This window comes from Moschus berezovskii, chromosome 9, assembly GCF_049115385.1.
Source record: "Moschus berezovskii isolate FMDL1 chromosome 9, NW_MosBer_1.0, whole genome shotgun sequence".
Taxonomy (NCBI): Eukaryota; Metazoa; Chordata; class Mammalia; order Artiodactyla; family Moschidae; genus Moschus; species Moschus berezovskii.
Window position 1 is genome coordinate 24,286,350 of NC_142468.1, and position 27,819 is coordinate 24,314,168.

A 27,819-nucleotide genomic window follows, 5' to 3' on the forward strand; every position below is an offset into this window, starting at 1 on the left:
CCTCTTAGCAACGGGAGAGGATCACGTGACAAACCAGCTGACTCCGGTAGAGAAAGACTCAGTGGCTGGGTTGTTGCAGCCACGGTTGCCCGGCCAGGGACCCGAGCAGAACAGTCATCGTCAGAATGTCGGGCAAAGACCGAATTGAAATCTTTCCCTCGCGAATGTAAGTAAAAGAATGGAACGAGCAGGTGTTCAGAGACACCTGCCTGAGCCGCTGTCCCTTCATTACCCTGGACCAGCGGCGGAACTTCTTGTATCTTGGGCGGATCCTGAGCTCTCCGGTCTCTTCCTCAGTCCAGGGCAAGGCTCCCTGAAGAGCCTCTTTGCTCTGAATTGAACCAGACTGGACAGAGTCCAGCCCGAGCTGCTGACTCTTGTGGAGGTCTGCTGACTTCAGTCATTAATCGAGCCATTCATTCCACGTTCCCTGTTGGTCCGGGCGGTGGATTTATATAACTGTGAATTGTCGCTACTGTTGCCAGAGTAGAGCTCACAGTTCAGTGAGGATATAGACCAGGCGATGAAGTTTGATAAGTGCTTTGAGAAGGGAAGTTGACTGCGATGTGAAGCAGGCCAAATCGGGGGGTTGAATCTCCCTAATGTGGGCGTCAGGTTCGTCTTGGCCAGATCTCCTGAAATGTCGCATGCGGAGGGAAGCCATCCCTGAATTCCCGGGGCTCTCATTTTGTTCCATCACCATCGCATCTCATTCAGTATTCATTCTGTTAATATAGTCCATCACATTGTAAAGTGGATGGAAGATTATGTACATTTACCACTGAACTGGGAGCTCTCTCCAGGATGAGAGGTGTCTTGATTGTCAGTCGTCCACAAAAAATGTTGCTTGAATGAACCCGTGCCCGTGGAATCTGTTCGGTTGTGATCTCCTTTCTCTTTTGGTCTAGTTCTTCGGCAGGAGAAAATTTTGACGTTTTATCAAACGTGCCTAACAATGTGTGGAAGATAAAGATTGCTCTTATTTGCCCTCTCGTTCAACTCTTTTTTCACTGAGAAGCAGAAAATCAGTTTTGGCTTTGACAGTTAGATCTTTTGATTTTGGCCCTATCTCTTTGGGTATGCTATGTTGTTTTTCTTCTTCCTGACTTTTCTCAGAGAATCTGAGGACAGTTAAAATAAGAGTTTATTTAAACCCCTTATCTATTGACTAATAGCCGTTTGCCCTAGGTGGGAAGCAAGTCAGCTGTGGAGAAAGGCAGTGCCTCCCAAAATAGATAAAGATCAGGAATACCCTGGGGTTGTGAGGACTGTAGAACTCCCAGCACTTACGACTCTTGACTCCATCCAAACCCCTGCACTGAGAGACCACCAGACTCTAGCTTGGTTTCTGGTAGCCTAAGATTGTGTTCCTAAGATGACTCCAGAACCGAGTAAAATGTTGGCCTAAGAGCGCTCATCTACCCAAATATGCAACACCTTAGGCTGTGCCTCTGACCTCCCTTCCTTAATTGCATGCTAGCAGACACAGTTGGCCTGATGGGATTTCCATTGCCCAACCTTTCGGAATTTTTCTCTTCTCCAAATCGTGTCCACTTACTCCTTTTAAAATGCCTTATCACCTGTGCACCATTCGAAAGGAGCTCAGCTCTTTCCCCTGCTGTCAGCAGTTACTGAATAATGTCTCTTTTCACCGCTTTAATTAACGTCTGACTGTGTTTATCTTTGGTAGTAGTCAGGATGTTAATACTTTGTTGTTGTTGATGTTTTTAAGACTAGGAGGTGGGAATACGCTTACCTGGGCTTAGACATGAATGATAGGTTTGGGGAGGTGAAAATTTGCTGTTTGAGAGTGTTCAGCTTGCTGATTAAGAGGAAAATCAGGTGCAGGAAGTAACTGCTCCTCTAAATATTTTCCCCAAGGCCTATCAGCAGGTACTTTGTCATGTAGTCAGATGTCTTTGATTCAGCTGGAAGCAAAGTCATAGCCGTAGCTGAAGGTCAAGCATTTTTTGTAGGGCCGAGCAGCTTTGTAACTTATAAAAGAAGTTTTTTAAGAGCTGGGCTAGAAAATACATTAGTGATTTGTTTCAGATACTTTCACCTTATTGTATTATGCTGTAAGATGGGGCTGTCACCTACTTAGGCACCGAAGACCAAAAACAAGTTCAGAGTGGAAGCAAAAGAGGCATGAAGGTGCAGAAATCAGTCACATCAAGGTTCTACTACATACTAATTGTAGGCCCTTGGGCAAGTCACTCTTTGAGTTTCAAGAATTAAAATTTGTCTATTTCACCAGAAAAGAAATTAAATATAGGAGATTAACATGAATTCACAAACAGTTCACCTTTTTACTGTATACTTGCTGCAATCTTCAATACTAGGATTTGACTTAAATTTGGTTCAACTCTTTGAACCCAAATTCTGGTGGTTAGTGTCAACAAAACGGTATGTTAAATGTACACAGTGGGGTGCATAGCTCCTACTCAGGCTGGAAACTGAACCAGCTTCACTTGGGTAGACCTCCAATGAGGCTAGTCAGTACAATTTCAGCCACCAGTAGTTTTTCAAAGACAGAACTGTTCGCCTGAGGTGGTTTATAATCTGTAGCTGAAGCAGTGTGGCATAGGTTCGGGTACAGAGGACTTAGGTTTGAGCCTTAGTTTGAGCCTTGGTTAAATCACTGGAGTCAGAAATCTTGATCAGGTTCCTGCTCTGCCTTTTCTTCACTGAGTAATGTGGGAAAGTTGTTTTACTTTCCTGAGCTTCATTTTCCTCTCCTGCAAGATAATATTTAACTCCTTTCCGGCTATAGAATAATCTTAGTAACCTTTGGCCTATGGTAGAAATTCATAATCTAAGAATTTACCCAAAAGTTTAGTAAAAACTATATCCCCTTAAATTATTCTAAGTATGGCATGCAATCTATTATTGAATCTGACTACCCACTTTTTCTTCCTCATTATTGAATTTTATCTGGCATGTGGTAGCAAGAACAGAAATGTTGGGTTTTGCTGTTGCTTTCTTGCCTTCTATTTGGGGGTTTCTGATGGGAAAAGATTGGAATGAGGTAGGGAGACTTCAGTGGCTTGTCACTTCTCAGGAGTGTTTACTTATGTGTCATTTGTTACATAGAGTCATTTACAAATTAATAAAGTGGTAGTAGAGTCTTCATTGGTGATATCAAAACACTTCCATGCCACACTTTTAATGGAAAAAGTAAGAAATGATTATGGTATAAAATGCAGAAGGTAAAACAGTATAGTAGTAAAGAGTAAATCTGTTTTTTCCATTTAAAAAGTAAATACCTTATTTTTCAAAGGAAACTGTTACCAGTTTCTGTGAACTTTTCTAGAACTGTTCTCTGTATCTATATAAGCACATGTATCCCTTATTGGGAATACATGCGGATCTGCCTTACTGGTTTGTTGTTGTTTTACTGGCTGCATATCATTCTGTTGTATGATGAACGATGATTTGTGGGACATTTGTTTCCACCCTTTTGCTATTACAAATAAGGCTGGAGTACTCATCCTTAACCTTGTACATGTTTTTGTGTACATGTGGGAGTCAGTCAGTGGCATAAGTCCCTTAAAGTGCAGTTGTTGGTCCTGAAGATAAGTGCATTTCAAATTTTGCTATCTGTTAATGGACAGAATTTTTAAATCCTTAATGGAAACACATATATTGTTATAACTCACAAATCGAGTAAGTAAACAATACTGACGTCATAAAATAGGGCTCTTCATATGTTTATTCTGATTTAATAAATACTAATTTATTAAATACTTATTAAAGGATTGTTACTATTTTATATGAAAAAGACCTCTCACTTTTGGAACACTGAGGGTGGAGATCTACAATATTGAGAAACCAGTTAAGCCTGTCAGCCACAAATGCTGTATATTCTTGCGCCCGTGACATCAACAGATAAAGCAGTATTTTAACACCATTTTAGGGAAGTATTTTTATCTTAAATTTCTTTAACTTTGTTTACATAGGGCACAGACCATCATGAAGGCGCGGTTAAAAGGAGCACAGACAGGTCGAAACCTCCTGAAGAAAAAATCTGATGCCTTAACTCTTCGATTTCGACAGATCCTTAAGAAGATAATAGAGGTAGAGTGACGTTTGCTTAGAACTATGTTTTAGAAGTAGAGCTTCCCTGGTGGCTCAGATGGTAAAGCATCTGCCTGCAATGCAGGAGACCTGGGTTCGATCCCTAGGTTGGGAAGATCTGGAGAAGGAAACAGCAACCCACTCCAGTACTCTTGCCTGGAGAATCCCACGGACGGAGGAGCCTGGTAGGCTACAGTCCATGGAGTCGCAAAGAGTCGGACATGACTGAGTGACTTCACTTTCACATCTATGGAAAATCTAGCGTGGCTGTTAATATTTTTCTTTCAAAAGTAAAAATGCTGTTATAAATGTAACAAGTTTCAGAAAGGTCATAAAATCAAATTCAGACTCTTTACTCTTGCCCCCAAGCCCCTCTTGATCTGTTCCGGCCCTTGCCTGCCCCTCTGGTCTCATTTGGAGCTTTTTTCTAACATCCTACTCTGGGACCTTTGCATTAGCTCTTTCTTCTGCCTGAAGTGCTCTTTCCCTTGTGTTCTTATAATTGTTCCTCTGGCCTGTCTGGTAACTTTGTAACCCCCTGTCCCAGGTTGTCTTCTCTTTCAAAAAAATTATTGGGTATTCTCAAACATTACATCTTCCAGATTTATTTTAGAATCACTGTGCCATTAGGATTTTGACAGCAGTATGCTGCTACTGCTGCTGCTGCTAAGTCACTTCAGTCGTGTCCAACTCTGTGTGACCCCATAGACGGAAGCCCACCAGGCTCCCCCTTCCCTGGGATTCTCCAGGCAAGAACACTGGAGTGGGTTGCCATTTCCTTCTCCAATGTGTGAAAGTGAAAAGTGAAAGTGAAGTCGCTCAGTCGTGTCAGACCCTTAGCGACCCCACGGACTGCAGCCCACCAGGTTCCTCCATCCATGGGATTTTCCAGGCAAGAGTACTGGAGTGGCTTGCCATTGCCTTCTCCGGACAGCAGTATAGTGAATTTAAAAGAGTAATTTGAAGAAATTGCCATGGACCCATTCAGGAATAGGGTAGGCCTTTCAGTAAAGATTTAGTTTTCAATTTTTTAGTGTCTTTATTGTAATATTTTAATTATAAAACTTATGATTTTGCCATGCTGTTAGTATCCATAATCAAACCTTTCAAGCAAAATTAGATGTATTTATTTTATTGTTACCAGATCAATATTTACGTGTACACCTGGTATGAAACACTGATGGTTGTTAAAGGGACATGATCATGGACCACCTTTCCCTGTATCAAAACTTGGGTTGAATCAGCTGTTGGTTTATGCTTTTCCAGACTAAAATGTTGATGGGTGAAGTGATGAGAGAAGCTGCCTTTTCACTTGCTGAGGCCAAGTTCACAGCAGGGGACTTCAGGTAAAGTAGGATATTTTGAAAAACAAAGTGCCCTCATGTTCAAAATTTCATTTAAAGCCACTTTTTAATTAATATATATATAAAAGCGTTAAAGACAAATGATAGAATAAGAATACTTCCATCACCTTAATGTGCCTTATCTGTTACATAGTTCTTCAGGCACAGGATACTTAATATTTTATTGTTGTTGTCATTCAGTCTCTTAAGTCAGGTCCAACTCTGTGACCCTATGAACTGCAGCACCCCAAGCTTCTCTGTCAATCACTGTCTTCCTGAGTTTTCTCACATTCATGTCCATCGAGTCAGTGATGCCATCCAACCATCTCATTCTCTCTCACCCCCTTTTCTATTTTTATAGTCTTTTTTTTTTAAAACTAAATAAGGGCTTCCCCAATGGCTCAGCAGGTAAAAAATCTACCTGCAAGGCAGGAGACATGGGTTCGATCCCTTGGTCAAGAAGATCCCTTGGGAGGAGGAAATGGCAATCCATTCCAGTGTTCTTGCCTAAAAAAATCCCATGGACAGAGGAGCATGGAGGGCCATAGTCCGTGGAGTCTCGAAGAGTCAGATATGACAGAGCAACTAAATGCTTGTGTGCACACACAGAATATTGTATCATAAACGTTTCCTCACTTTCACACAGCTGCATAATCTTTCTCTAGGTGTATGATAATTTGTTAATGTTTTCCTATAATGATGGGCCTTTGGGGTGATTTTCAGAATATTAGTAAAGGTGCCATGAACATCTTTATATACTTATTTTTATTGAATCATTTCCTTAGGAAAAATTTTTAAGAATGGAATTGGTTGTTTAAAGAGCATGGACTTTATGGTATTTGTCAATATATGCCTTACAAAGTGTACAAAATGGCTTAGTTACTGCTTTACATATGTTTAGATAATGTCATTTGATTCTCCCCATAAGCCTGTGAGGTAGACCAGGTGAGCATTGTAATTCCTAGTTTAAGTTCAGTCCCTTCCTGAAGTCAAATTACTGTTCGGGGCAGAAGTGGAAGATATTTTCAGGGTTTTTGATTTTAGTTTTCTTTACCAATAACACAATGCCTCCATTCTTAGTTTGTGTGCTCTAGGAACATTACCTATGGACAGTCTTACAGCTTGAAGGGCATGAGTCCTTTTGAAGTAGTCGACTTTAATTTTCACCAGTATTAGTAGGATAATGGTTTGCATTGCCTTTTTCATGAGAGGGAGGGAATAAATAGTGTGTAAATGGTATGTGAAAATGTTTTAGGGTGGTTATGGGGAAGACACTTTATTTTGTGATAGTAACAAATTGGGAGTCAGGTGCAGCCGGATGGAAGTTAGATAGGTTCCAGGGTAAAGAAACTGAACTGCTGCTCAGCCAAACCTGGAAGGTTTGATAGCAAACCCAAAAGGAAGGAAGGTCTTCTCCTAATTAACATCAGTGGAATGAAAATCCCTAAAGTCACATCCATGCACCACATACCTGATTGAAAACTCAAGCAGTCCATGTACATTAAAACCATTCTTTGTATTCTTATGGTTAATGTTTGAATATTGTTCATACTTTGCTCTCTGAGGCCCTCCTTTGGTAGTAGTGATTGTTTCCTTTTCTGAAAAAAGACAATCATCAAAGTGTAATTGTGAAATCTTGCTTATGTTGAAATACTTTATAGGTCCCTGCTGGTTTACTTCTCATTCTAAAGACGCAACTAAATCAAGGCTTTTTCTTTTTCTGCAGCACCACAGTTATCCAAAATGTAAATAAGGCCCAAGTGAAGATTAGAGCAAAGAAAGATAATGTAGCAGGTAACTTTTCAACCCTTTAAAACTCTTGGCAGAGAATAGATAACATTTTTAAATCAACCCGTTTATATAGCAAGATCTTAATGGCCCAGTTAATCTTTTCTTCTTAGACAAAGTTGATTGGCTTTACATGTTGAAACTGTTGTTAACTGGTGGTTGCCTGGGGATGGGGGTGGGGGAAATGGGGAGCTGGTCATTCAGTGGATATAAAATAAGTTATTAAACATAAATATACTCTAGAGACCTGCTGTACAGTCTGTAGTTATAGTTAATGATTTGGTGTTCTACACTTAGAAACTTACAGTAGATCTCATTTTGAGTATTCTTAACACACACATAGGAAAAGGGACACATCTTTTGGAAGTGATGGATATGTTTATCACCTTGATTGTGATGATGGTATTCATGGGTGTATGTATATGTTATACTCATCAGAATGTACACATTAAATATGTGCAGCTCTTTACATATGAAGTATACTTCAAAGCTGCAAGGAAAAAAAACATTGTAATAACCAGATCCCTTACTAAGGATAACTTGACTCTGGATAGGAGTGAACACTTAAGAAGGCAGATTCCTAAATTCATTCCTTGAAACAAATTATTATTCCAGGCAATCTCTTGACTTTTGAATATTTGCTGAAAAAGAAACAGGAAGCCATGGTTAAGAAGCCATACTTTAAGGACATATTTTTGTGAATCCATGTATGTTTCTGTTTAACAGGAGTTACATTGCCAGTATTTGAACATTATCATGAAGGAACTGACAGTAAGTGTGAAACTTCTTATGTGTGTCCCTGGATTCCTCTAGTTTCTCTTTAAATGAACCTTATTCTGAACAATGATGATAGATAGATCTTATTAGAGTTCAGTAGTTCCAGTGTTTGTAAGCCTTCTTATCAGATACAGTTGGGATAATAGTTTATCAGTTAATCAAAAAAGTGTTATTGTGTGGAGTCATAAAACATTGTACGTTGCTTAAAATACTTTATTTCCACCTAGAAATTTGTCATTTCCAAATTTTAGAAATATAAAGTCTTGACCTTTCTTTGAGTATGAATCCACTAATTAGACTTCCGTGTTGTCTTTCTGCATACCACACTCATAATGCATTGTTCGTAATTTACAGTTTGGGTCTCTTTAAATTCTTAGACACTATGATACATCCTGAATGCTGAATCTTCCTAAACTTTTATAGCCAGCCCATCCTTCCACTTTTCCTACTTTGACAGCATGTTTTAGGTGGTAATACATCTTTGTTGAGCCTTTCCAAAGTAATCAGCTCTTTCTCATAGAAATAAAAATATTCTTTCTTTAGCCCTCTATTTAATTGGTTCACATAGAATGTTTAGTACAACTTGAATGAAGAAGCATTCTAGAGCATCACCGTTAATAGACTGTCACTGTACTGGGGCATCAGGCAGTATAGTCTACAAGCTGGGCATGTGAAGGTTAGTCAGAAGCTTCCCCTATAGTTAGAATAGTGCCGCTGTGCAAATAGCAGCATGCACGATGGTTTGGGGGAGTGAAATGGGCACTTTGTGCATTGAATAGTGTTGCTAAATTTGTTTTTCTGTCTTTGGTATTAATTCTGACTTACCATCTTTTGGGAAGTTGATGGGGAAGATTACACTCTAATTGCCAATGTTGTCTGACTGGTTCTTTAAGGTTATGAACTGACTGGTTTAGCCAGAGGTGGGGAACAGTTGGCTAAACTGAAGAGGAATTATGCCAAAGCAGTGGAACTACTGGTGGAACTGGCTTCACTGCAGGTAAGTCCTGCAGTTTGATATCTAACAGGCATGTCGGGGAGATTCAGATCCTGAATCGGAGCATATTGCACTTAGTACTTTAAACTGTTGCCATGCCTGCGTGGAACAAGCCAGAGATGCTTTTGATTTCTGAAATGGGGGCTTCTGTACCATTGTCCCTACTTTTTATCACGAACACAATGTTTGTGCAGTGGTATAGCTTCACTCTTGACTAGGTGAGAACAGCAACAGTCAGTACTAGGTTTAAATGCATATGTTATATGATTTATGCATGAAAGCCTCTGTTTCCCATTTGTGGCCAGTTAATATGTGTCTAGGTCATCAGTGTATGATTCTCTTCCTCTTGCCATTTTTATAACTTCAGGTGAGTCTGAAGTAAATGAATTCTAATAGAATGGAAGTCATGTTAACTCTGTGGAAATTTTATGAGACTTTTCTGTTTTCTAAGTACGTTGAGAAGTAGTAGTCTTGGTTTCCAAATGTTTTCTACAAGTGCTGAGTGAAGGCAAGTGGCCAGGGTATGATTAGGAAGAAAATTTTGAGCCTACATTATTAATTTATCCTTTTATTTTAGACTTCTTTTGTTACTTTGGATGAAGCTATTAAGATAACCAACAGGCGTGTAAATGCTATTGAACATGGTGAGTGTAAGCTGCTCCAAAACTTTGTTTATCCTTTTGTCCCCACCTCCATCCTTGTCTCAGACCTGCTAGAACTCAGGCACTGACCGCCTGCTGGTTAAGATGTTGCCCCGTCCACAGTGAGAAGGGCAGAGAGTCAGTACAGATAAGTGTTCATAAATCATCTGGTAGCAGTACATGTATGACTTGTGGGGGTTAGAGGAGAGTGGTGAACTAAAAACTATGGAATGTTCTATTAATTTCTGGTTATTCATGAATAAAAGGTGAAACTATTTCTCAAGAGCCCTAATGTTTTTGTAAGTTCTTTCCAGTGACTGAGTGATAAATCTTTTTGAACACGTGAAGTACAGTAAGTCCCCTCCATACGAATGAATTCCATTCCAAGAGGGCATTCTGAAGTCCAGTTTGTTCTAAGTCCAACAGAGTTAGCCTGGGTCACCAAATTGACACAGTCAGCTATATTGTACTGTACTGTAATAGTTTTGTAATGCTTTTCACACAAATAATACATAGAAAACAAACAGAAAAATAAGACATTTTTAATCTTATACCTTGAAAAATACAGTAGTGTAGCGCAACAGCTGGCATCAAGTGAACAGGCAGGAAGCGTTTCCAACCGAGGAGGGAGGGTAGGTGGGAGATGGATTGTCAGCAGTAGCAGGTGGAGGGCAAGCTGGTTCCACTCAAGCCTGACATTGGTGGCACAGGTTCCTTGCTGGATTGAATTCTGTCTACTCTTGAAAAAACAATCCAGTGATGTTTAGGGAGTACTGTACCAGCTACCGCAATCACTGCTTTTACACTGGCTTCCAGAAATCCTGGGCTTGAAATATACTGTGCTACTATACTCTACAGTACTGTAAAGTATACAAAAGCACAACCACATGCATGCATGTGACAACGTACGTTAGACATGTGAATGCACGTTTGTATCTTTGAAAGCTCACAATGTGAAAGTTCTTATGTCGAGGACTTGTATTTAACTTTAAATCTTTCTTAGGCCTTATCTCCTACTCTTGATTTCTCAAAATAAGTTTTCCTGTTGTATGCCTTTATCCTCCATCTCTCTTATTTTATTATTTTAAAACTATGACTCCTTAATGTTGCCAAAGTACTTTTTCCTTAAAAGGCTCAGTTTTCGTGAAAGAAATGTCTATTTAATTTTAAGGTAAGAAAGTAGCAAACTTTGAGCAGCAGGGAAATTATTTTGCTTGGGATCTGTTAAAGAGGAAGTTATCTCATTTTTTAAAAACTCAAAACACATTTCCTGACTGCTTGCTTGTGCCAGCCTCATGCCTGGAACTGCAAGCAAAACAAAATGGGTTAAGTTCCAATTAGCAAGGAGCTCACATTCTAGAAGCAGAATAAACAAATTCTGTGTAAAGTTGAACCTATGACTGACACAAAATTCAACTTACTGTACTCCCTCTGTTCAGTGTTCCAGCATTTAACAGTAGATTGCTGTTATATTTAAAATAACATTTGTGGTTCAGTGTTATGTATTCATATAAATTCAGTATATTCAGTGTTGTATATATCATGGTCCGGTGTTACCTGTGCATAGAAAAGACAGTACAGGGACATATACCAAAATATTTATAATAGTTAACTCAGGGTGGTGGGATTATACTTTACTTTTCTGTTTTTGTTTTTTGCATTAGATGTACATTTATGGTTAAGTAACTTGTAGAAATGAGCACTGGCAATTTAAAAAAAGGAGGTTTGAAGTTCTGACTACATATATATTTTTAAACCCTAGTCATCATTCCCCGGATTGAACGTACCCTTGCTTATATCATCACAGAGCTGGATGAAAGAGAGCGAGAGGAGTTCTACAGGTTTGTTGGATTTGGCAGTTATTGGTCATTTTTTGTTTTTCCATATTCCAAAGACTCGATTTGCTGAGAGACTTGTTGGCTTATGTTCTTTAGAATTAGCACAACTTGTGTTTTATTCTGGTAAGAAGCAAGAGATGATATTGCCAAAGGCTGTGGAGACAAATCTGTGCCAAGTTTTGCACATAACTAAAATGTGGTGTCTCTGTAAACGTAGGCCCTTCAGAGAAACTAGAAATAGCGTTGATAATTTTTTCAAATGAAAGTGATTATGTGGGTGTCTCATAAGGGGCGGCTTCCCTGGTGGCTCAGCATTAAAGAATCTGCCTGCAGTGCAGGAGACTCGGGTTCGATCCCTGAGTTGGAAAGGTCCCCTGGAGGAGAGAGTGCCAACCCACTCCAGTATTGCTGGGAAAATCCCATAGACAAGGAGCCTGGCAGGCTGCAGGCTGACATTTAAAGCTGCTGTTGTTGTTCAGTTGCTCAGTCGTGTCCAACTCTTTGCAACCCTGTGGACTGCAGCACGCCAGGCTTCCCTGTCCTTCACCATCTCCTGGAGCTTGCTCAAATCTATGTCCGTTGAGTTGCTGATGCTATCCAACCATCTCGTCCTCAGTCGTCCCCCTCTCCTCCTACGTTCAATATTTCCAAGCATCAGGGTCTTTTTCAGTGAGTCAGTTTTTCGAATCAGTGGCCAAAGTATTGGAGTTTCAGCTTCAATATGAGTCCTTCCAGTGAATATTCAGGACCGATTTCCTTTAGGATTGACTGGTTTGATTTCTTTGCAGTTCAAGGGACTGTCAAGAAGTCTTTTCCAATACCACTGTTCAGAAGCATCAGTTCTTCAGCACTCAGCCTTCTTTGTAGTCCAGCTCTCACATCCATACATGACTTTAGGAAAAACCATAGCTTTGACTAGATGGATCTTTGTCGGCAAAGTAATGTCTCTGCTTTTTAATACTATTGTCTAGGTTTGTCACAGCTTTTCTTCCAAGGAGCAAGTGTCTTTTATTTTCATGGCTGCAATCACCATCTGCAGTGATTTTGGAGCCCAAGAAAATAAAGTTTCTCACTGTTTCCATTGTTTCCCCATCTATCTGCCATGAAGTGATGGGATGGGGGATGCCATGATTTTTGTTTTTTGAATGTTGATTTTTTTAAGCCAGCTTCGTAAATTTCATCTTTCACTTTCATCAAGAGGTTCTTTAGTTCCTCTTAGCTTTCTGCCATAAGGGTGGTTTCATCTGCATATCTGAGGTTATTGATATTTCTCCCTGCAATCTTGATTCCAGTTTGTGCTTCATCCAGCCCGGCATTTTGCATGATGTACTCTTCATATGCGTTAAATAAGCAGGGTGACAGTATACAGCCTTGACATACTCTTTTCCCAATTTGGAACCAGTCTGTTCCATATCTCGTTCTAATCGTTGCTTCTTGACCTGCATACAGATTTCTCAGGAGGCAGGTAAGGTGGTCTGGTATTCCCATCTCTTTAAGAATTTTCCACAGTTTGTTGTGATTTGCACAAAGGCTTTACTGTAGTCAATGAAGCAGAAGTAGATGTCTCAATCAAGAGATGGAATTCTCTTGCTTTTTCTGTGATCCAACATATGTTGGCAATTTGATCTCTGATTCTTCTGCCTTTTCTAAATCCAGCTTGAACATCTGGAAGTTCTTGGTTCATGTACTGTTGAAGCCTAGTTTGGAGAATTTAGAGCATTACTTTACTAGTATGCGATATGAGTGAAATTGTGCGGTAATTTGAACATTCTTTGGCATTGCCTTTCTTTGGGATTGGGATGAAAACTGACCTTTTCCAGTCCTGTAGTCACTGCAGAAGTTTCCAGATTTCCTGGTATATTGAGTGCAGCACTTTAACAACATCGTCTTTTAGGGTTTGAAATAGCTCAGCTGGAATTCCATCACCTCCACTAGCTTTGTTTGTAGTGATGCTTCCTAAGGCCCACTTAACTTCACATTTCAGGATGTCTGGCTCTAGATGAGTGATCACACCATCATGGTTATCTGGGTCATTAAGATCTTTTTTGTACAGTTCTGTGTATTCTTGCCACCTCTTCTTAGTATCTTCTGCTTCTGTTAGGTCCATATGGTTTCTGTCCTTTACTGTGCCCATCTTTGCATGAAATGTTCCCTTGGCATCACTTATTTTCTTGAAGAGATCTCTAGTCTTTCCCATTCTATTGGTTTTCTCTATTTCTTTTCATTGATCGGTAAGGAAGGCTTTCTTACCGCTCCTTGCTGTTCTTTGGAACTCTGCATGCAGATGGGTAGATCTTTCCTTTTCTACTTTGTCTTCACTTCTCTTCTTTTCTCAGCTATTTGTAAGGCCTCTTCAGAGAACCATTTTGCCTTTTTGCATTTCTGCAGATGGCTTTGATCATTGCCTCCTGTACAGTGTCATGAACCTCCGTCCATAGTTCTTCAGGCACTCTATCAGATCTAATCCCTTGAATCTGTTTGTTACTTCTACTGTATAATCATAAGGGATTTGATTTAGGTCATACCTAAATGACCTAGTGGTTTTCTGTACTTTGTTCAGTTTAAGTCTGGAGTTCACGATCTGAGTCACAGTCAGCTTCTGGTCTTGTTTTTGCTGACTGTCTAGAGCTTCTCCATCTTCAGCTGCAAAGAATATACTCTGATATCAGTATTGACCATCTGGTGATGTCCATGTGTAGAGTCTTCTCTTGTGTTGTTGGAAGAGGGTGTTTGCTATGACCAGTGCATTCTCTCAGCAAAATTCTATTAGGCTTTGCCCTGCTTCATTTTCTACTCCAAGACCAAACTTGCCTGTTTTCCAGGTATCTTTTGACTTCCTACTTTTGTGTTCCAGTCCCCTATGATGAAGAGAACATCTTTTTTGGTGTTAGTTCTAGAAGGTCTTGTAGGTCTTCATAGAACTGGTCATCTTCAGCTTCTTCATCATTAGTGGTTGGGGCATAGATTTGGATTACTGTGATACTGAATGGTCTTCCTTGAAAAAGAACAGAGATCATTCTGTCAGTATTTAGATTGTACCCAAGTACTGCATTTTGGACTCTCGTTGACTGTGAGGGCTACCCCATTTCTTCTAAGGGATTCTTGCCCACAGTAATAGGTACAATGGTCATCTGAATTAAATTTGCCCATTCTGGTCCATTTTAGTTTCAGTTCAGTTCAGTTCAGTCGCTCAGTCGTGTCCGACTCTTTGCGACCCCATGAATCACAGCATGCCAGGCCTCCCTGTCCATCACCAACTCCTGGAGTTCTCAAACTCATGTCCATCGAGTCGGTGATGCCATCCAGCCATCTCATTCTCTGCCGTCCCCGTCTCCTCCCACCCCCATCCTCCCAGCATCAGACTCTTTTCCAGTGAGTCAACTCATCACATGAGGTGGCCAAAGTATTGGAGTTTCAGCTTTAGCATCAGTCCTTCCAATGAACACCCAGGATCGATCTTTAGAATGGACTGGTTGGCTCTCCTCGCGGTCCAAGGAGTTTACTGATTCCTAAAATGTCGATGTTCACTCTTGCCATCTCCTATTTGACCACTTCCAGTTTACCTTGATTTATGGAACAATACATACCACGTAAGTGGTATGCAGGGGTCAGTGTGCCAGGTTCAGAGAAGTGCAAGATAAGTGAAGGCAAGCCATGACTGTCTTGGACCTTGAGTAGCATTTGATTATGATTTATAATCATCATTATCAAAATTTAGTTTTTCAGTTGGTGTGCAGAGTTGTGGTAATCCAAATTGAATGATCCAGAATTTTAATATCTGAATACTCAATATCATCACTTGAGTATCAAAGTTTATTCACCCTGAGATAGGAGCTTTTGCAGTCAGTCATGAAATTAAAAGACGCTTACTCCCTGGAAGGAAAGTTATGACCAACCTAGATAGCATATTAAAAAGCAGAGACATTACTTTGCCAACAAAGGTCCATCTAGTCAAGGCTATGGTTTTTCCCGTGGTCATGTATGGATGTGAGAGTTGGACTGTGAAGAAAGCTGATCGCCGAAGAATTGATGCTGTTGAACTGTGGTGCTGGAGAAGACTCTTGAGAGTCCCTTGGACTGCAAGGAGATCCAACCAGTCCATTCTAAAGGAGATCAATCCTGGGTGTTCATTGGAAGGACTGATGCTGAAGCTGAAACTCCAGTACTTTGGCCACCTCATGCGATGAGTTGACTCACTGGAAAAGAGTCTGATGCTGGGAGGGATTGAGGGTGGGAGGAGACGGGGACGGCAGAGAATGAGATGGCTGGATGGCATCACCGACTCTATGGACATGAGTTTGAGTGAACTCCGGGAGTTGGTGATGGACAGGGGGGCCTGGCATGCTGTGATTCATGGGGTTGCAAAGAGTCAGACACAACTGAGTGACTGAACTGAACTGATTAGCTTAAAATGTGTGTTAAAGTGTTAGTCGCTCAATCGTATCCAACTCCTTGAGACCCCATGGACTGTAGCCCACTAGGCTTCTCTGTCCATGGGATTCCCCAGGTAAGAATACTGGAGTGGGTTGCCATTCCCTTCTCCAGGGTATCTTCTCGACCCAGGGATTGAACCCAGGCCAATTGCAGGGCAGGCAGATTCTTAACCATCTGAGCCAAGAGTGTGTTCAACATCAAGTCTTTTAAAAAAAAAAAAAAGGGTCATAAATATATTACCGAAATTGAAATTAATAAAGGCAGAATTTTGTTTGACTTGGTAGAGGTGTTTATTATCCTTGTTACAAAACTAGAAGTAACAGTTCCACTTAATACCAAAACATTGTTCAGAAAATTCCCTCCTTTATCTTACAGGTTAAAGAAAATACAGGAGAAGAAAAAGATTCTCAAGGAAAAGTCTGATAAGGACTTGGAGCAACGGAGGGCAGCTGGAGAGGTGATGGAGCCTGCTAATCTCCTGGCTGAAGAGAAGGATGAAGATCTTCTGTTTGAATAAGATTTCCTGCTCTGGTTCTTTCAGAAGGCCTAACATGTCACCATTTAAATTCATGGTGTGTAGGTTTGTTATGTGTGGCTGTTTATTTTTTGGCTTAAGAATTTCACCAGTTGTAAAATTTCCCTGGATGTCTGTTTATGGGATCTACCTTTGGAGAATCATAATCAAGCCACAGTTAATCACCAATGAAATTTGTAGAACCTGTCCTGAAACCTGTAGAATTTATGCCGCAGAAGTGTCACCCTATTTCAATTATACATCTGTTACATGTCATCTGCTTACCGAACATAATAAGAAAATCCCTTTAGGAAGCAGCAGTGCTCTCAGGCCAACACACATTTGTAGGCCAGCTACTCTGGAGCACCCTTTGTTCCTATCTGCTCACACACCTTGGCACCATTGTCTGAGATTGCTACAGCCATTTTTGTGTTAGTTACTATGGGACGTCTCTCCTTAAGCTTTAGGAAAACCATTTGTTTTTCTTTGAACAACAGGTCTCTGGTCTGTCATGGGAACAGTTCTGCCAATTCAAATGTGACTACGGTATAAACAGTAAAATGATTTAAAAATGAGTTGTTCCTTTTTTAATGAATTTACTGTTAAGAGTAAGTTGTGTTCTTATGCTCAGATTGGCACATGGGATTGGCATTCAAAAAACACTTCCGGGAGATTAGGGGCTCCGCGCTACAGCCAGGATGGCTGTGGTGTCACTGCTGTTGTTCAGGGGCTCGTGGAGTGCTGTGGGATCGTCCAGTCTGGCTGTCGTTACGTGCAGTTCTGTGGTGAAGCTGCTCAATATGCGCCAAAACGTGCGACTGCACTCACACGCCATGCGCTACAGGTCAGGGAATGGGCAGCGGTCAGTGACAGGTGTAACCTCTGTGGATGACAGCGACAGTTACTGGAGGATACAAGGAAAGAGCCACAGTGTGAGAGGGGAACTCCCATCAGATGTGGCCAGCCTCTCCGGCTGACCCACGTCAACACTGGCCGGAACCTCCATAGTCACCACTTCACCTCACCTCTTTCTGGAAACCAGGAAGTGAGTGCTTTTGGTGAGGAAGATGAAGACGATTATCTGGATGACTGGACAGTGCTCTGTAATGGGCCCAACTGGGTGAGGGACGGTGAGGTGCGGTTCAAGCATTCATCCACCGAGGTTCTGCTCTGTCACAGGAGAACAATATGGTCGACCCATCAGTGGGCAAAAAGAGGTGCATGGCATGGCCCAGCCAAGCCAGAACAACTACTGGAAAGCCGTGGAAGGCATCTTCATGAAGCCCAGTGAGTTGCTGAAGGCAGACGGCCACCACACAGAGCTATGAGTCTGGAGGCTGTGAGCCACTGTCACCACACAGTGTTCTTAGACGTCCGCTGCTCCCTCACCCTTGGGATCCCTGCCACAGGTTCCCTGGGCGGCGACTGTCACCACTGCGATGAAAATGCATGACAGGAAACCGTGGCTGTGTTTGGAAGCTTCAGCCCTTCACACTTGAGTGGGTGGTTCTCCCAGACTTGGGTCAGTTCTTTCTGAGTACAAGACTGGTTGGTGAAGGAGCAGAAGCTTTTTATTAATATTAATAGGACAAAACCTGAAGGAGGCATCCCTCCTAGCTAGGAAATTTTTATTCCTCATAAATTTGGCATCATGGATTATTAATGTGTGTGATTTATCTTCCACTTTCTTTAAAACGATAAAAGAATTTCATTGTTTTAAAAAAAAAAAAGTGCTTCCTCTATCCTTCAGATTTCAGTGTTTTACTTATAAGCTTACTGATTGTTGAATTTTGGGGTACTGATAAATATATGATTGACAGAGAGGAAAGCTTATTGGTATTGCTATTGCTAATCTAAGAAAAAAATACTAATTCCCATTTGAGAGTAATATGGCTGTATCAGGTGACGGAGGCTTTTAGTAGCTTGATTTGTGCGAGTCATCCATGATTATTCAGGCTTTCCTGCACTCAGTTCCAGGGATTTTTTTGACATGATTGGCCATGGAGCAGTTTTTGGTTAATGAAATTACAACACTAGCCTTAATAGTATTGTGTTTAAATCAACTGGTATCACAGCCTAGGCTTTTAAAAGCATGTGTTAGTCGCTCAGTCACGTCTGACTTTGCGACCCCATGGACCAGGCTCCTCTATCCATGGGATTCTTCAGGAATTCTACTGGAGTAAGTAGCCATTCCAGGGCATCTTCTCCAGGGCATCTTCCCCACCGAGGGGTTGAATCCAGGTTTCCTGCATTGCAGGTGGACTCTTTGCCATGAAGCCCTTGTTGGCTTTTAAATTAAACAAGTAATTTTGTGAACATTTAACACCTGCTACTACAAAGCAAAGCAACTTAGTTGTGCCAGTTAGAACCTTGTTTATATCATTTCATCACAACAACCATAAGAGGTACATATTATTTTAATCCCATGTTTCACAGAAAATTTTGAGGCATAAGAAGCTTGAATGGTCCTAGATTAAAAAGCTAGAAAGTGGTGAGTCCCATTTAAATCCAGGTAATCTAAGTTCAGAATTTTTACATTCTTCCTTTTTGCCTCTCCTACATTTAAAATTTGTTGTAAAGGTAACACATAAGGCCTGTCCTGGAGGAGCTGATTTTTAGGAAATCCTGTTGCTACCTACAAAATAAAATCTCAGACTCAATGTAAATTCAATGATTGGGAAACTAACAAGTATGTAAGTCTTGAAAATAGGTTTAGTGATGAACTGCCTAATATGTAATCTTCCCAATACCCTAGTGCATGCAAGTTAAATCGCTTCAGTCGTGTCCGACTCTTTACGACCCTGTGGACTGTAACTTAACAGGCTACTCTGTCCATGGGATTCTCCAGGCAAGAATACTGGAGTGGGCTGCCAACCCTCCTCCAGTGAATTTTCCTGACCCAGGGATCAAACGTGAGTTTCTTAAGTCTCCAGCAATGGTAGACAAGTTCTTTACCACTAGCATCACTTGCAAAGCCCCTAGTGAAGTATAAATACCAATCATTTCCATTTTTCAGGTGGAATGCAAAGCAAATGTATCTTGACTTTAAGAGCCTTGAATCTTAAGTGGTATGTATGCTCTGTGGGAGGCAAAAATTAGTGGAAAAGTTGATGCAGAGAGCCAGTTTTAGGGGTTTCATTTAGGTAAATTTATATTAACTTTAAAGCACTGAGCTAGAGAAGTACCCTCGGTTTTTCCTGTAGCTTCATCAACCTTTGTTACTTACTGGCCTTGGCTAACCTCCTTACAAAAGCACAGATGGTTTAGCATGTTTTTTAATAATATTCTATGTGGACCATCTTTCTTAAATCTTTTATTGAATTTGTTGCAATATTGCTTCTGTTTTATGTTTTGGTTTTTTGGCCAACAGGCACGTGGGATGTTAGCTCCCGACCAGGGATTGAACCTTACACACTGCCTGCACTGAAAGGTGAAGTCTTTACTGCTGGACCACCAGGGAAGTCCCACTTTAGCATATTGACAGTAGTGGACAGATGATCTGTTGTGTAGGGTTGGGTGGTCTGAGCTGCAGGGAAACGGAGGCAGGCGAGTAGGGCTAGGAATGGAAAGTGGGGCTGGGGTAGCAAGGTGTGTATGTGTGGTATATGACTGGCCTCCTTTGGGAGATACAGAATAGGTAGAGGAAAGGAGGAAGGATAAAGATTTGAGAACTGTGTATTTGTCAACAACTCATCCTACCCTCAGGATTCTCAAATCTATGGTTGCATATAGTGGAATTTGCCTGAGTCTTACATATCTTCTTCCCCAGCAAACTTAGTGCTTACAGCTTTAAGTTGTCTATCTTTAATATAGTTTAAATAAACAATTAAGGAAACAGAACCTACATTTGTGCCAATAGGGGGCACTCTTCCACTGTGGAAAAAATTTTGTGTTTCACCCAGAGGTTCCAATGGACTTTGCTAACCAAACTTGAAGACCGGTGGGTCGTTTTAGTTGTGTTGAAACCTTGAATGGCAGAGGATATAAGTATACAAGAGAAAGTAGTCAGTGGCTTTTAAAATCTGAAACATAATTTTACTTTTTATTTTTACATTATGTTGTGCAGTATTACATCTCAAAATAACAGAGTGCAGATACAGGCAAGGTAAAGTACAAAGGAAGATTAACAACAGGTGTCAAAAAAGTTACCTTTATTAAGGCTAAATCCCTGGTTTATAATTTCCACACACATTCACAAAATTACATTCAAATTATTCCTTAGGCCATGAGAAAAGGAAAAAAAAAATCAAACTATTCTCCTATTTGTTCTGACTTAAGAAAATTTAGTAAAGGAAGGTTATTTTCTTATTTGAACTAATGTGCATTTCATTAGCTATTGGTATGGTTCCTATTAAGTGGTTAAGACCTTCCCAACATTGGGGTCTCCAATCAGAAGCACAGAAGGCCAGGAAACGGAATTGGTCAGAGTGGTGTACAGCACAGCTAGGTAGGGAGCAAGGTTTTTTCTATTTTCTTTCAAAGAAGTCAGCAACAACTCAGTTTTCACTTTGGAGGGATTGGGATAAGTACAAGCACATCCATATCACTAGTACTGAAAAAAGTGTGGAACATAAACATTTGTATTCCTCTATCACTGCTGATGAGGAAGGAGAGAATTACATAAGATTTCACTGACCCCTAAAATATCTCATCACCTTAGACTTTTAAGAGTATACTATGGCATGGCATGTGCCTCGGTCGGGTCCTTGAATCTGCTTGTTAAAGCCATGCCCGAGTCCATAGCATGTGGCCCTTGTGTGGCCCTGTGGTCTGCAGGCTAACTATGGTAGCCACTTACTGACACCACCTAAAATCTCAATTCTAACTTGACTGAAACTACAAACGTTTCAGACCTTAGGGTTGAAAACAGTTGTCAGTTATGTTAAGCAGCTCACAAAATTCCACAGACTACCTTTCATTCCTTTCGTAAATTGGAAAAGTGAAAAGATTTAGTACTTACAGTCCTTTGTTTTCATTGCTGAAAATCACTGTGACCTTTGCATTTTCCTGCCATAAACTGGAGTGTTTCAGACCTGAAGAGACAGTATGTATGGCATTCCTTCCCTCAACCGAGGAATGTTACTTTCTTCCTAAGGAACATTATTTCTGCATAAGACATACTCTACAACTTTGAGGCCACACAAAGTTGAACAGAAAAAGGCAACATATAAACAGTCTACATCTGTTCAAATAATATTATGCAAAAGAGAAAAACTCAAATATATACATGACACCAAGACAAACTACTCATTAAAAACAGTTGCTTACGTTAATAAGTGACAATTCAGTATTATTCCAGTGTTTAGCTTTGGAAACAGAATTGTTGTAGCTGTAGTCATCATAAAAATAAAATCAAGACATTCACATTTGAGGCTGTCACACACCACACCATCCCCTAAGCCTGAAAGAGACTACAAATTAACTTTCCATGACAATTACAGAAGTTGACTTTTAAAGCTTCAAGCTATAGAGACAGTATGAAAATCCCATTAGCTTAAATGTTTTATGATTTAGCTTGTTGCATTCTGGTCATAAGAGGCAGACATTTTTAGGATAAAAACCCATTTCTATATGCTTAACTTTTCCCCTGCAGTGAAAATGTTCAAATGACTTTCAGGTCATCTTTTCCTTCTGATCTCAAAGTCAACTGTTGTATCATTTCTCAGAATTTTATTCCTATGCTGAACAAGTGTAATTAATGACCATTTGTCAATCTATTAAATATTAGTATACAGTACAGCAGCTATATTGATCACAGAATTCCAGTTTATTACCTACATATATAACAGTCATCACATTATACTGTGTTCATATATAAAATGCAAAAACTGTCAAATGTGCTATGTCCTCTCATGTATGTAAAAACTTGCATCATGAGGAAGAAACTTTCAATAGTCAACACAGTTTATATGAATATTTGCCATTCATAAAAATATAACTTATACATTCTATTGTACTATGCAGATCAGGAAAAGGAAGTTACCAAATCAGTTGTGACAATTTACGGAAAAAATTAAAAAACTCATTATACCTTTAAAAAGATCAGCATATGTTGTCTATATTTTAGATCAGAGTCTGCAGTGAAGTCTGATCCACAAAGTTTGAGCTAAAAAATTAGTGCTTCTAATGGAATGTTTTTAAGAATTAAAAGACATATAAATGAATTCAAGGCTAACAGAGTAGCTCCAGACCAAAGCTCCAGACCAAAGTGGCACCATTTTTTTTTAAAGTAGTTCTGATGACTAAACCAGTCTTCTAACCAAATACTGTTGTCTTGCCCAGTGCACAGCACAGTTCCCCCTCACTCCCAAATTCTCATGAAATCATTTAAATTAACTGTTAAATAACATCAATATTTATTGCAGTGTGAAACACGGACCATTGTGTATATATACATGTTTTTGTGGAAATATGACTAGGCAGAAAAGATTTGGTTAGATGAAAACAGAATTAAAAGGCTTTTACCATGGATAAACTGGAACTGCTCTGTTGAAAACTTCCATTTAAAATCCCCATCTGAGGCAAGAACCTCTAAAGCCAGGTACAGACAGAGAATAAAAACTGCTGTTAACAAATTGCTTAAGGGGATTTTCTTCTCACTAATTCAAGATCTAAGAACAGGTCTACAGTTTACACTGCCTGCCACCTTCTCAGAGATGTGCTCAAGTATCAGGGCTATCTTCCTATGGGCAGTTTGCCAGGTTAAGTCCAGTCCTGCTACAGAATGAATATTTTCCTTCACCTCAGCCAAGTGGATGGCACCCACTGAGGTTCAGTATCAAGTTTGTTAATCAACCTAAGCAGTTCCTGATAGGCTTTATCAAGATCTGAGTTCACAATTGCTGTGTCAAAGTAGTGGCCATTGTTCTGTTCCATCTCTCTAGTCTTCTCAATGATTTCTCTCAACTCTTCAGGCTGCAAAGAAAAGATGAAAAACTATGAGGTAAACCATCCCAAAATTCACAATGAGTCAGAGATGGGTGAAAAACAAGAAATGGTCTTAACACACTGCTTTCCTTCTGTCTCTCAAAATATTCATCTTCAGAGCTCCTCCCAAACCCTGTCATGGCCACAGAGATTCCCTTTGCTTTGGCCTCTTTAGCACACTCACTGCAAATCATTTGTGACTCAGTATAACGTGTATAACCTATTTATGGGCTCCCCTTGTGGCTCAGCTGGTAAAGAATCCACCTGCAATGTGGGAGACAGGGTTTGATCCCTGGGTTGGGAAGATCCCCTGGAAAAGGGAAAAGCTACCCACTCCAGTATTCTGGCCTGGAGAATGCCATGGACTATATAGTCCATGCAGTCGCAAAGAGTTGGACACGACTGAGTGACTTTTTCTTTTCATAACCTATTTATACTGCTTTGTAGGTTTTATGTGTTTCTGTCTTATCCACAAGAGGCTTCAAGAGCACAGACTGTTAACTCTGAATTCTCTATAGGCGCTCATTTTCAAACATTTTAGGTCATCATAACCTCTTCCTCCGACCACCTGACCTGCCTCTAGAGAAACCTGTATGCAGGTCAGGAAGCAACAGTCAGAAATGGACATGGAACAACAGACTGGTTCCAAATAGGAAAAGGAGTACGTCAAGGCTGTATACTGTCACCCTGCTTATTTAACTTATATGCAGAGTACATCATGAGGAACGCTTGGCTGGAAGCAGCACAGCTGGAATCAAGATTGCTGGGAGAAATATCAATAACCTCAGATATGCAGATGACACCACCCTTATGGCAGAAAGTGAAGAGGAACTCAAAAGCCTCTTGATGAAAGTGAAAGAGGAGAGTGAAAAGGTTGGCTTGAAGCTCAACATTCAGAAAACAAAGATCATGGCATCTGGTCCCATCACTTCATGGGAAATAGATGGAAAAACAGTGGAGACAGTGTCAGACTTTACTTTTTTGGGCTCCAAAATCACTGTAGATGCTGACTGCAGCCATGAAATTAAAAGATGCTTACTTCTTGGAAGGAAAGTTATGACCAACCTAGATAGTATATTAAAAAGCAGAGACATTACTTTGCCAACCAAGGTCCATCTAGTCAAGGCAATGGTTTTTCCCGTGGTCATGTATGGATGTGAGAGTTGGACTGTGAAGAAAGCTGATCGCCGAAGAATCGATGCTTTTGAACTGTGGTGCTGGAGAAGACTCTTGAGAGTCCCTTATACTGCAAGGAGATCCAACCAGTCCATTCTAAAGGAGATCAATCCTGGGTGTTCATTGGAGGGACTGATGCTAAAGCTGGAACTGCAATACTTTGGCCACCTCATGCGACGAGTTGACTCACTGGAAAAGACTCTGATGCTGGGAAAGGTTGGGGGCAGGAGGAGAAGGGGACGACGGAGAATGAGATGGCTGGATGGCATCGCCAACTCTATGGACATGAGTTTGAGTGAACTCCTGGAGTTGGTGATGGACAGGTAGGCCTGGCGTGCTGTGATGCATGGGGTCGCAGAGAGTCGGACATGACTGAGCGACTGAACTGAAGAGTGAACTTTTCTGGTAGGACCCTAAATACCACCTATTCTGGCTCTTATAAAGAGCCCCTGCCTTTTATATCTGTTGCAGAGTTTAATTTGGCAAATAGTTTAATATTTTAAGTTGATAGACAATTTCAATACACAAAGGAGGTCTTTAAGATGCAAAAATAAGTATCCTAAGAGAGTCTGGGAAGTCAAATAGAGCAGGCTACTTTAATATGTAAAGGAAACAAGTGTTTTCACAAGCAAATGGCAAGGTAATATGCAAAACTTATCCAGAACCCCTCCGATGATCAAGCACAGGTGTCCAAGAAAGTGAAACAGCCCCCAAAGCACCCCGTCAATGAAGAGAACTAATTAAATGTCCAAATGTCTCAGCCACAGAGGCCATACATCAAAAATAAATTGGACCCACAACATCAAGCAATTTATATCATTCAACCAGCCAAACTTATATAACAGTAGGAAAACATACTAAAAATATGATAGCTCTGGCTTGTCCTGAGTTGGTTTCTTGTGTGGCTCTCTAATTTTCATTCTGGAATGTTGTGCAGCTGGCTCTGGCACACAGAATCCTTTGTTTCCCAGCAGGAAGCTACTACATCATTGTAACTGAACACACTGTGATGTTCTGGTCACAACTTATGTTTACCCAAAGCTCAAGGTTACTGAAAGAACATTCTAGAACTCAAAAGAGAATCTAAACTTTGTGTTACTAGATTTGAAATGTAAATGTTAAGCTGCACATCTAACATAGATTCACATGAGTATCTAATCCTAAATTTTTCCTTATCAAACTAAAGCATTATCTTTTGCCAAAAATGACACATAATTTATTTGGTTATATTTTAATTCTTCTACAATTCATGATGAAATTGAAACAAAATGATTTTGCTCAAAAATCTTTGGCCTGAAAAAATTATCTATAGGCAAAATTGACCATAATAATTCACACTATTAGTTTACCACTCTTAAGACCCCATTATAGCAATACCAGGTTCAGAATGTAACAAGATAACTAATTATTGAAGTTGTGCATTCAGTGAAGAACACCATTACTTTCTTAGCTAACACTATTTCACAGAGTTAAAATTTAGGATCAGTTTTTACTTAACACTTCTATTGTGTGATAAGCATTATTAATTACCAAAGGAGATAAAACATAAAAAGCAATCAGATACATCACCCTTTACCCAAGAGCTGCAAAATATACATTCTTACTGGTGTGCAGGAACATGCGCCAAGACAAAACAGATACTGGGTCATAAAATAAGGCTCAACAAAATTTGAAAGACTGACATCTTACAGAATGTGTTCTCTTACCACAATGGAATTATACAACAATAAAATATTCTAAAATCTCCAACAGGGGGAAATTAGATACTTCGAAATAACCCATGGATTAAAGAAAGAAAATGACAGAGGAAATTAGGAAATATTTCTAACAAAATAATAATGAAAAATATATAACTTCGTATTTGAAAAGAAGGTTTAAAAATCATGTTTTCTTCAGAAACTAGAGCAAGCGGAAATTAAAGCCAAACTAAGTATAAAGAAAGAATAAAAATAAGGTAACTCAATGAAATGGAAAACAATAAAGAAAATTAACAAAGAAAAAGGCTTCCAACTTTTTTCTAAAGTGTTTTGGTTATTCTTTAAAATTTCCACACAAATTCTAAAACAACCTTCAATCTCTACAGAAAAGCCCACTGCATTTTTTTCTGCCCCAATAACAGGTTTCTTGAGATATAATTGATTCACAATTCACCCATTTAATGGTGAACTGCAACCAATTCAATGGTGGACTCATACAGTTCACTCACTTAAAATGTACAATTGAACAGTATTTTGTAGTCACAGAGAAGTTGTGCAATCAACACCACAATCCACTTTAGGACATTTTCATCACCCTCCACTCTCCATGCACTGTTCCCCTTCCCCACCTAAACGTCATAGTCATTAGCAGCCACTCCCATTTTCTCCCAACCCTCACCCCTAGGCAACCACTAATCTACTTTTGGTCTCCATAGATTTGCTTATTCTGGATATTCCAAATAATGGAATCATGTCAAACATGGTCTTTTGTGACTGCAAAAATGAAAACGGAGTGAATCACTACTTTAACCAGCTGGCCTACTTAGTCTATAACAAAGAAACCGAATTATGCTCAATATAAAGGATGGGAAGTCCCTGATGTCTAAGACATTGAAAATAAACACCATATAGGTTGAATAACAAATCTTTTTCTACAGTAGAAAAAGATATCCTGAGAAGGAACAAAAAAAGCTGGTGGATGTGGTCAATAGTCAAAAACCAAAGAAAAGGAGAAGTGTTATGTTGTGACTTCTGAGGATTTGAGGGAGGAGTAGTAGTATGTGTTTTTGTGGAGAAAGAAATGGCAACCCATGCCACTATTCTTGCCTGGAGAATCCCATGGACAGAGGAGCCTGGTGGGTTCACAAAGAGTTGGACACAACTAACACATGCACACACACACATGACTTTTAAGGAGATTTAGAGGCAAAGCAAATGAAATGAGCTCTAAGTGATTCCTTTATAAAATAGAACCATTTAGGAAATCTGCTAAGAACAAGGAAGAGTATTTGTTACTGTGATATAGCATGTCACTTGATAGTTTTCATATCATATGTTTAAAATGTCAAATAAATATCAATGCTTTGATATACATCACTATATTATCATTTAATTTTTAGTACCATTTGGTATAATATGGACCATGTCAACCACACTCAGCATCTAATTTAAGATAATTTTTAAAAATTTTCCATTTCAGATCATATGAAAAGATCAAATGCAGAAGACAAACAGAACATAAAATTTCAATCAGAAAAAAGAAGAGAAAGGCAAGAACACTCAACTTGAATCCTGGCATATATGGAGTATCTGCAGGAAATGTGGGTAATCCC

General features: G+C 39.9%; 2 protein-coding genes and 1 pseudogene across 3 annotated transcripts in view; 2 read left to right on the plus strand and 1 right to left on the minus strand.

Moving 5' to 3' along the window:
• The first annotated feature begins 3 nt into the window (after positions 1-3).
• ATP6V1D (ATPase H+ transporting V1 subunit D) lies at positions 4-16,981 on the plus strand. The gene is made up of 9 exons (XM_055436146.2): positions 4-166; positions 3,960-4,077; positions 5,344-5,423; positions 7,147-7,214; positions 7,935-7,979; positions 8,879-8,982; positions 9,557-9,623; positions 11,383-11,461; positions 16,268-16,981. The coding sequence occupies exons 1-9, from the start codon at positions 126-128 to the stop codon at positions 16,407-16,409; spliced, it is 744 nt and encodes a 247-aa protein (XP_055292121.1). The 5' UTR covers positions 4-125; the 3' UTR covers positions 16,410-16,981.
• Positions 16,982-17,088: 107 nt separating this feature from the next.
• On the plus strand, positions 17,089-19,304 carry LOC129562726 (stromal cell-derived factor 2 pseudogene; annotated as a pseudogene).
• A 3,297-nt stretch (positions 19,305-22,601) lies between these two features.
• PALS1 (protein associated with LIN7 1, MAGUK p55 family member) overlaps positions 22,602-27,819 on the minus strand; it is a 78,270-nt gene continuing 73,052 nt past the window's right edge. For both annotated transcript variants that reach the window (XM_055436139.2, XM_055436135.2), the window contains exon 15: positions 22,602-23,321. In XM_055436139.2, coding sequence (XP_055292114.1) covers positions 23,145-23,321 — 177 coding nt within the window. In that variant the 3' untranslated portion in view covers positions 22,602-23,144. The remainder of the gene's footprint in view (positions 23,322-27,819) is intronic.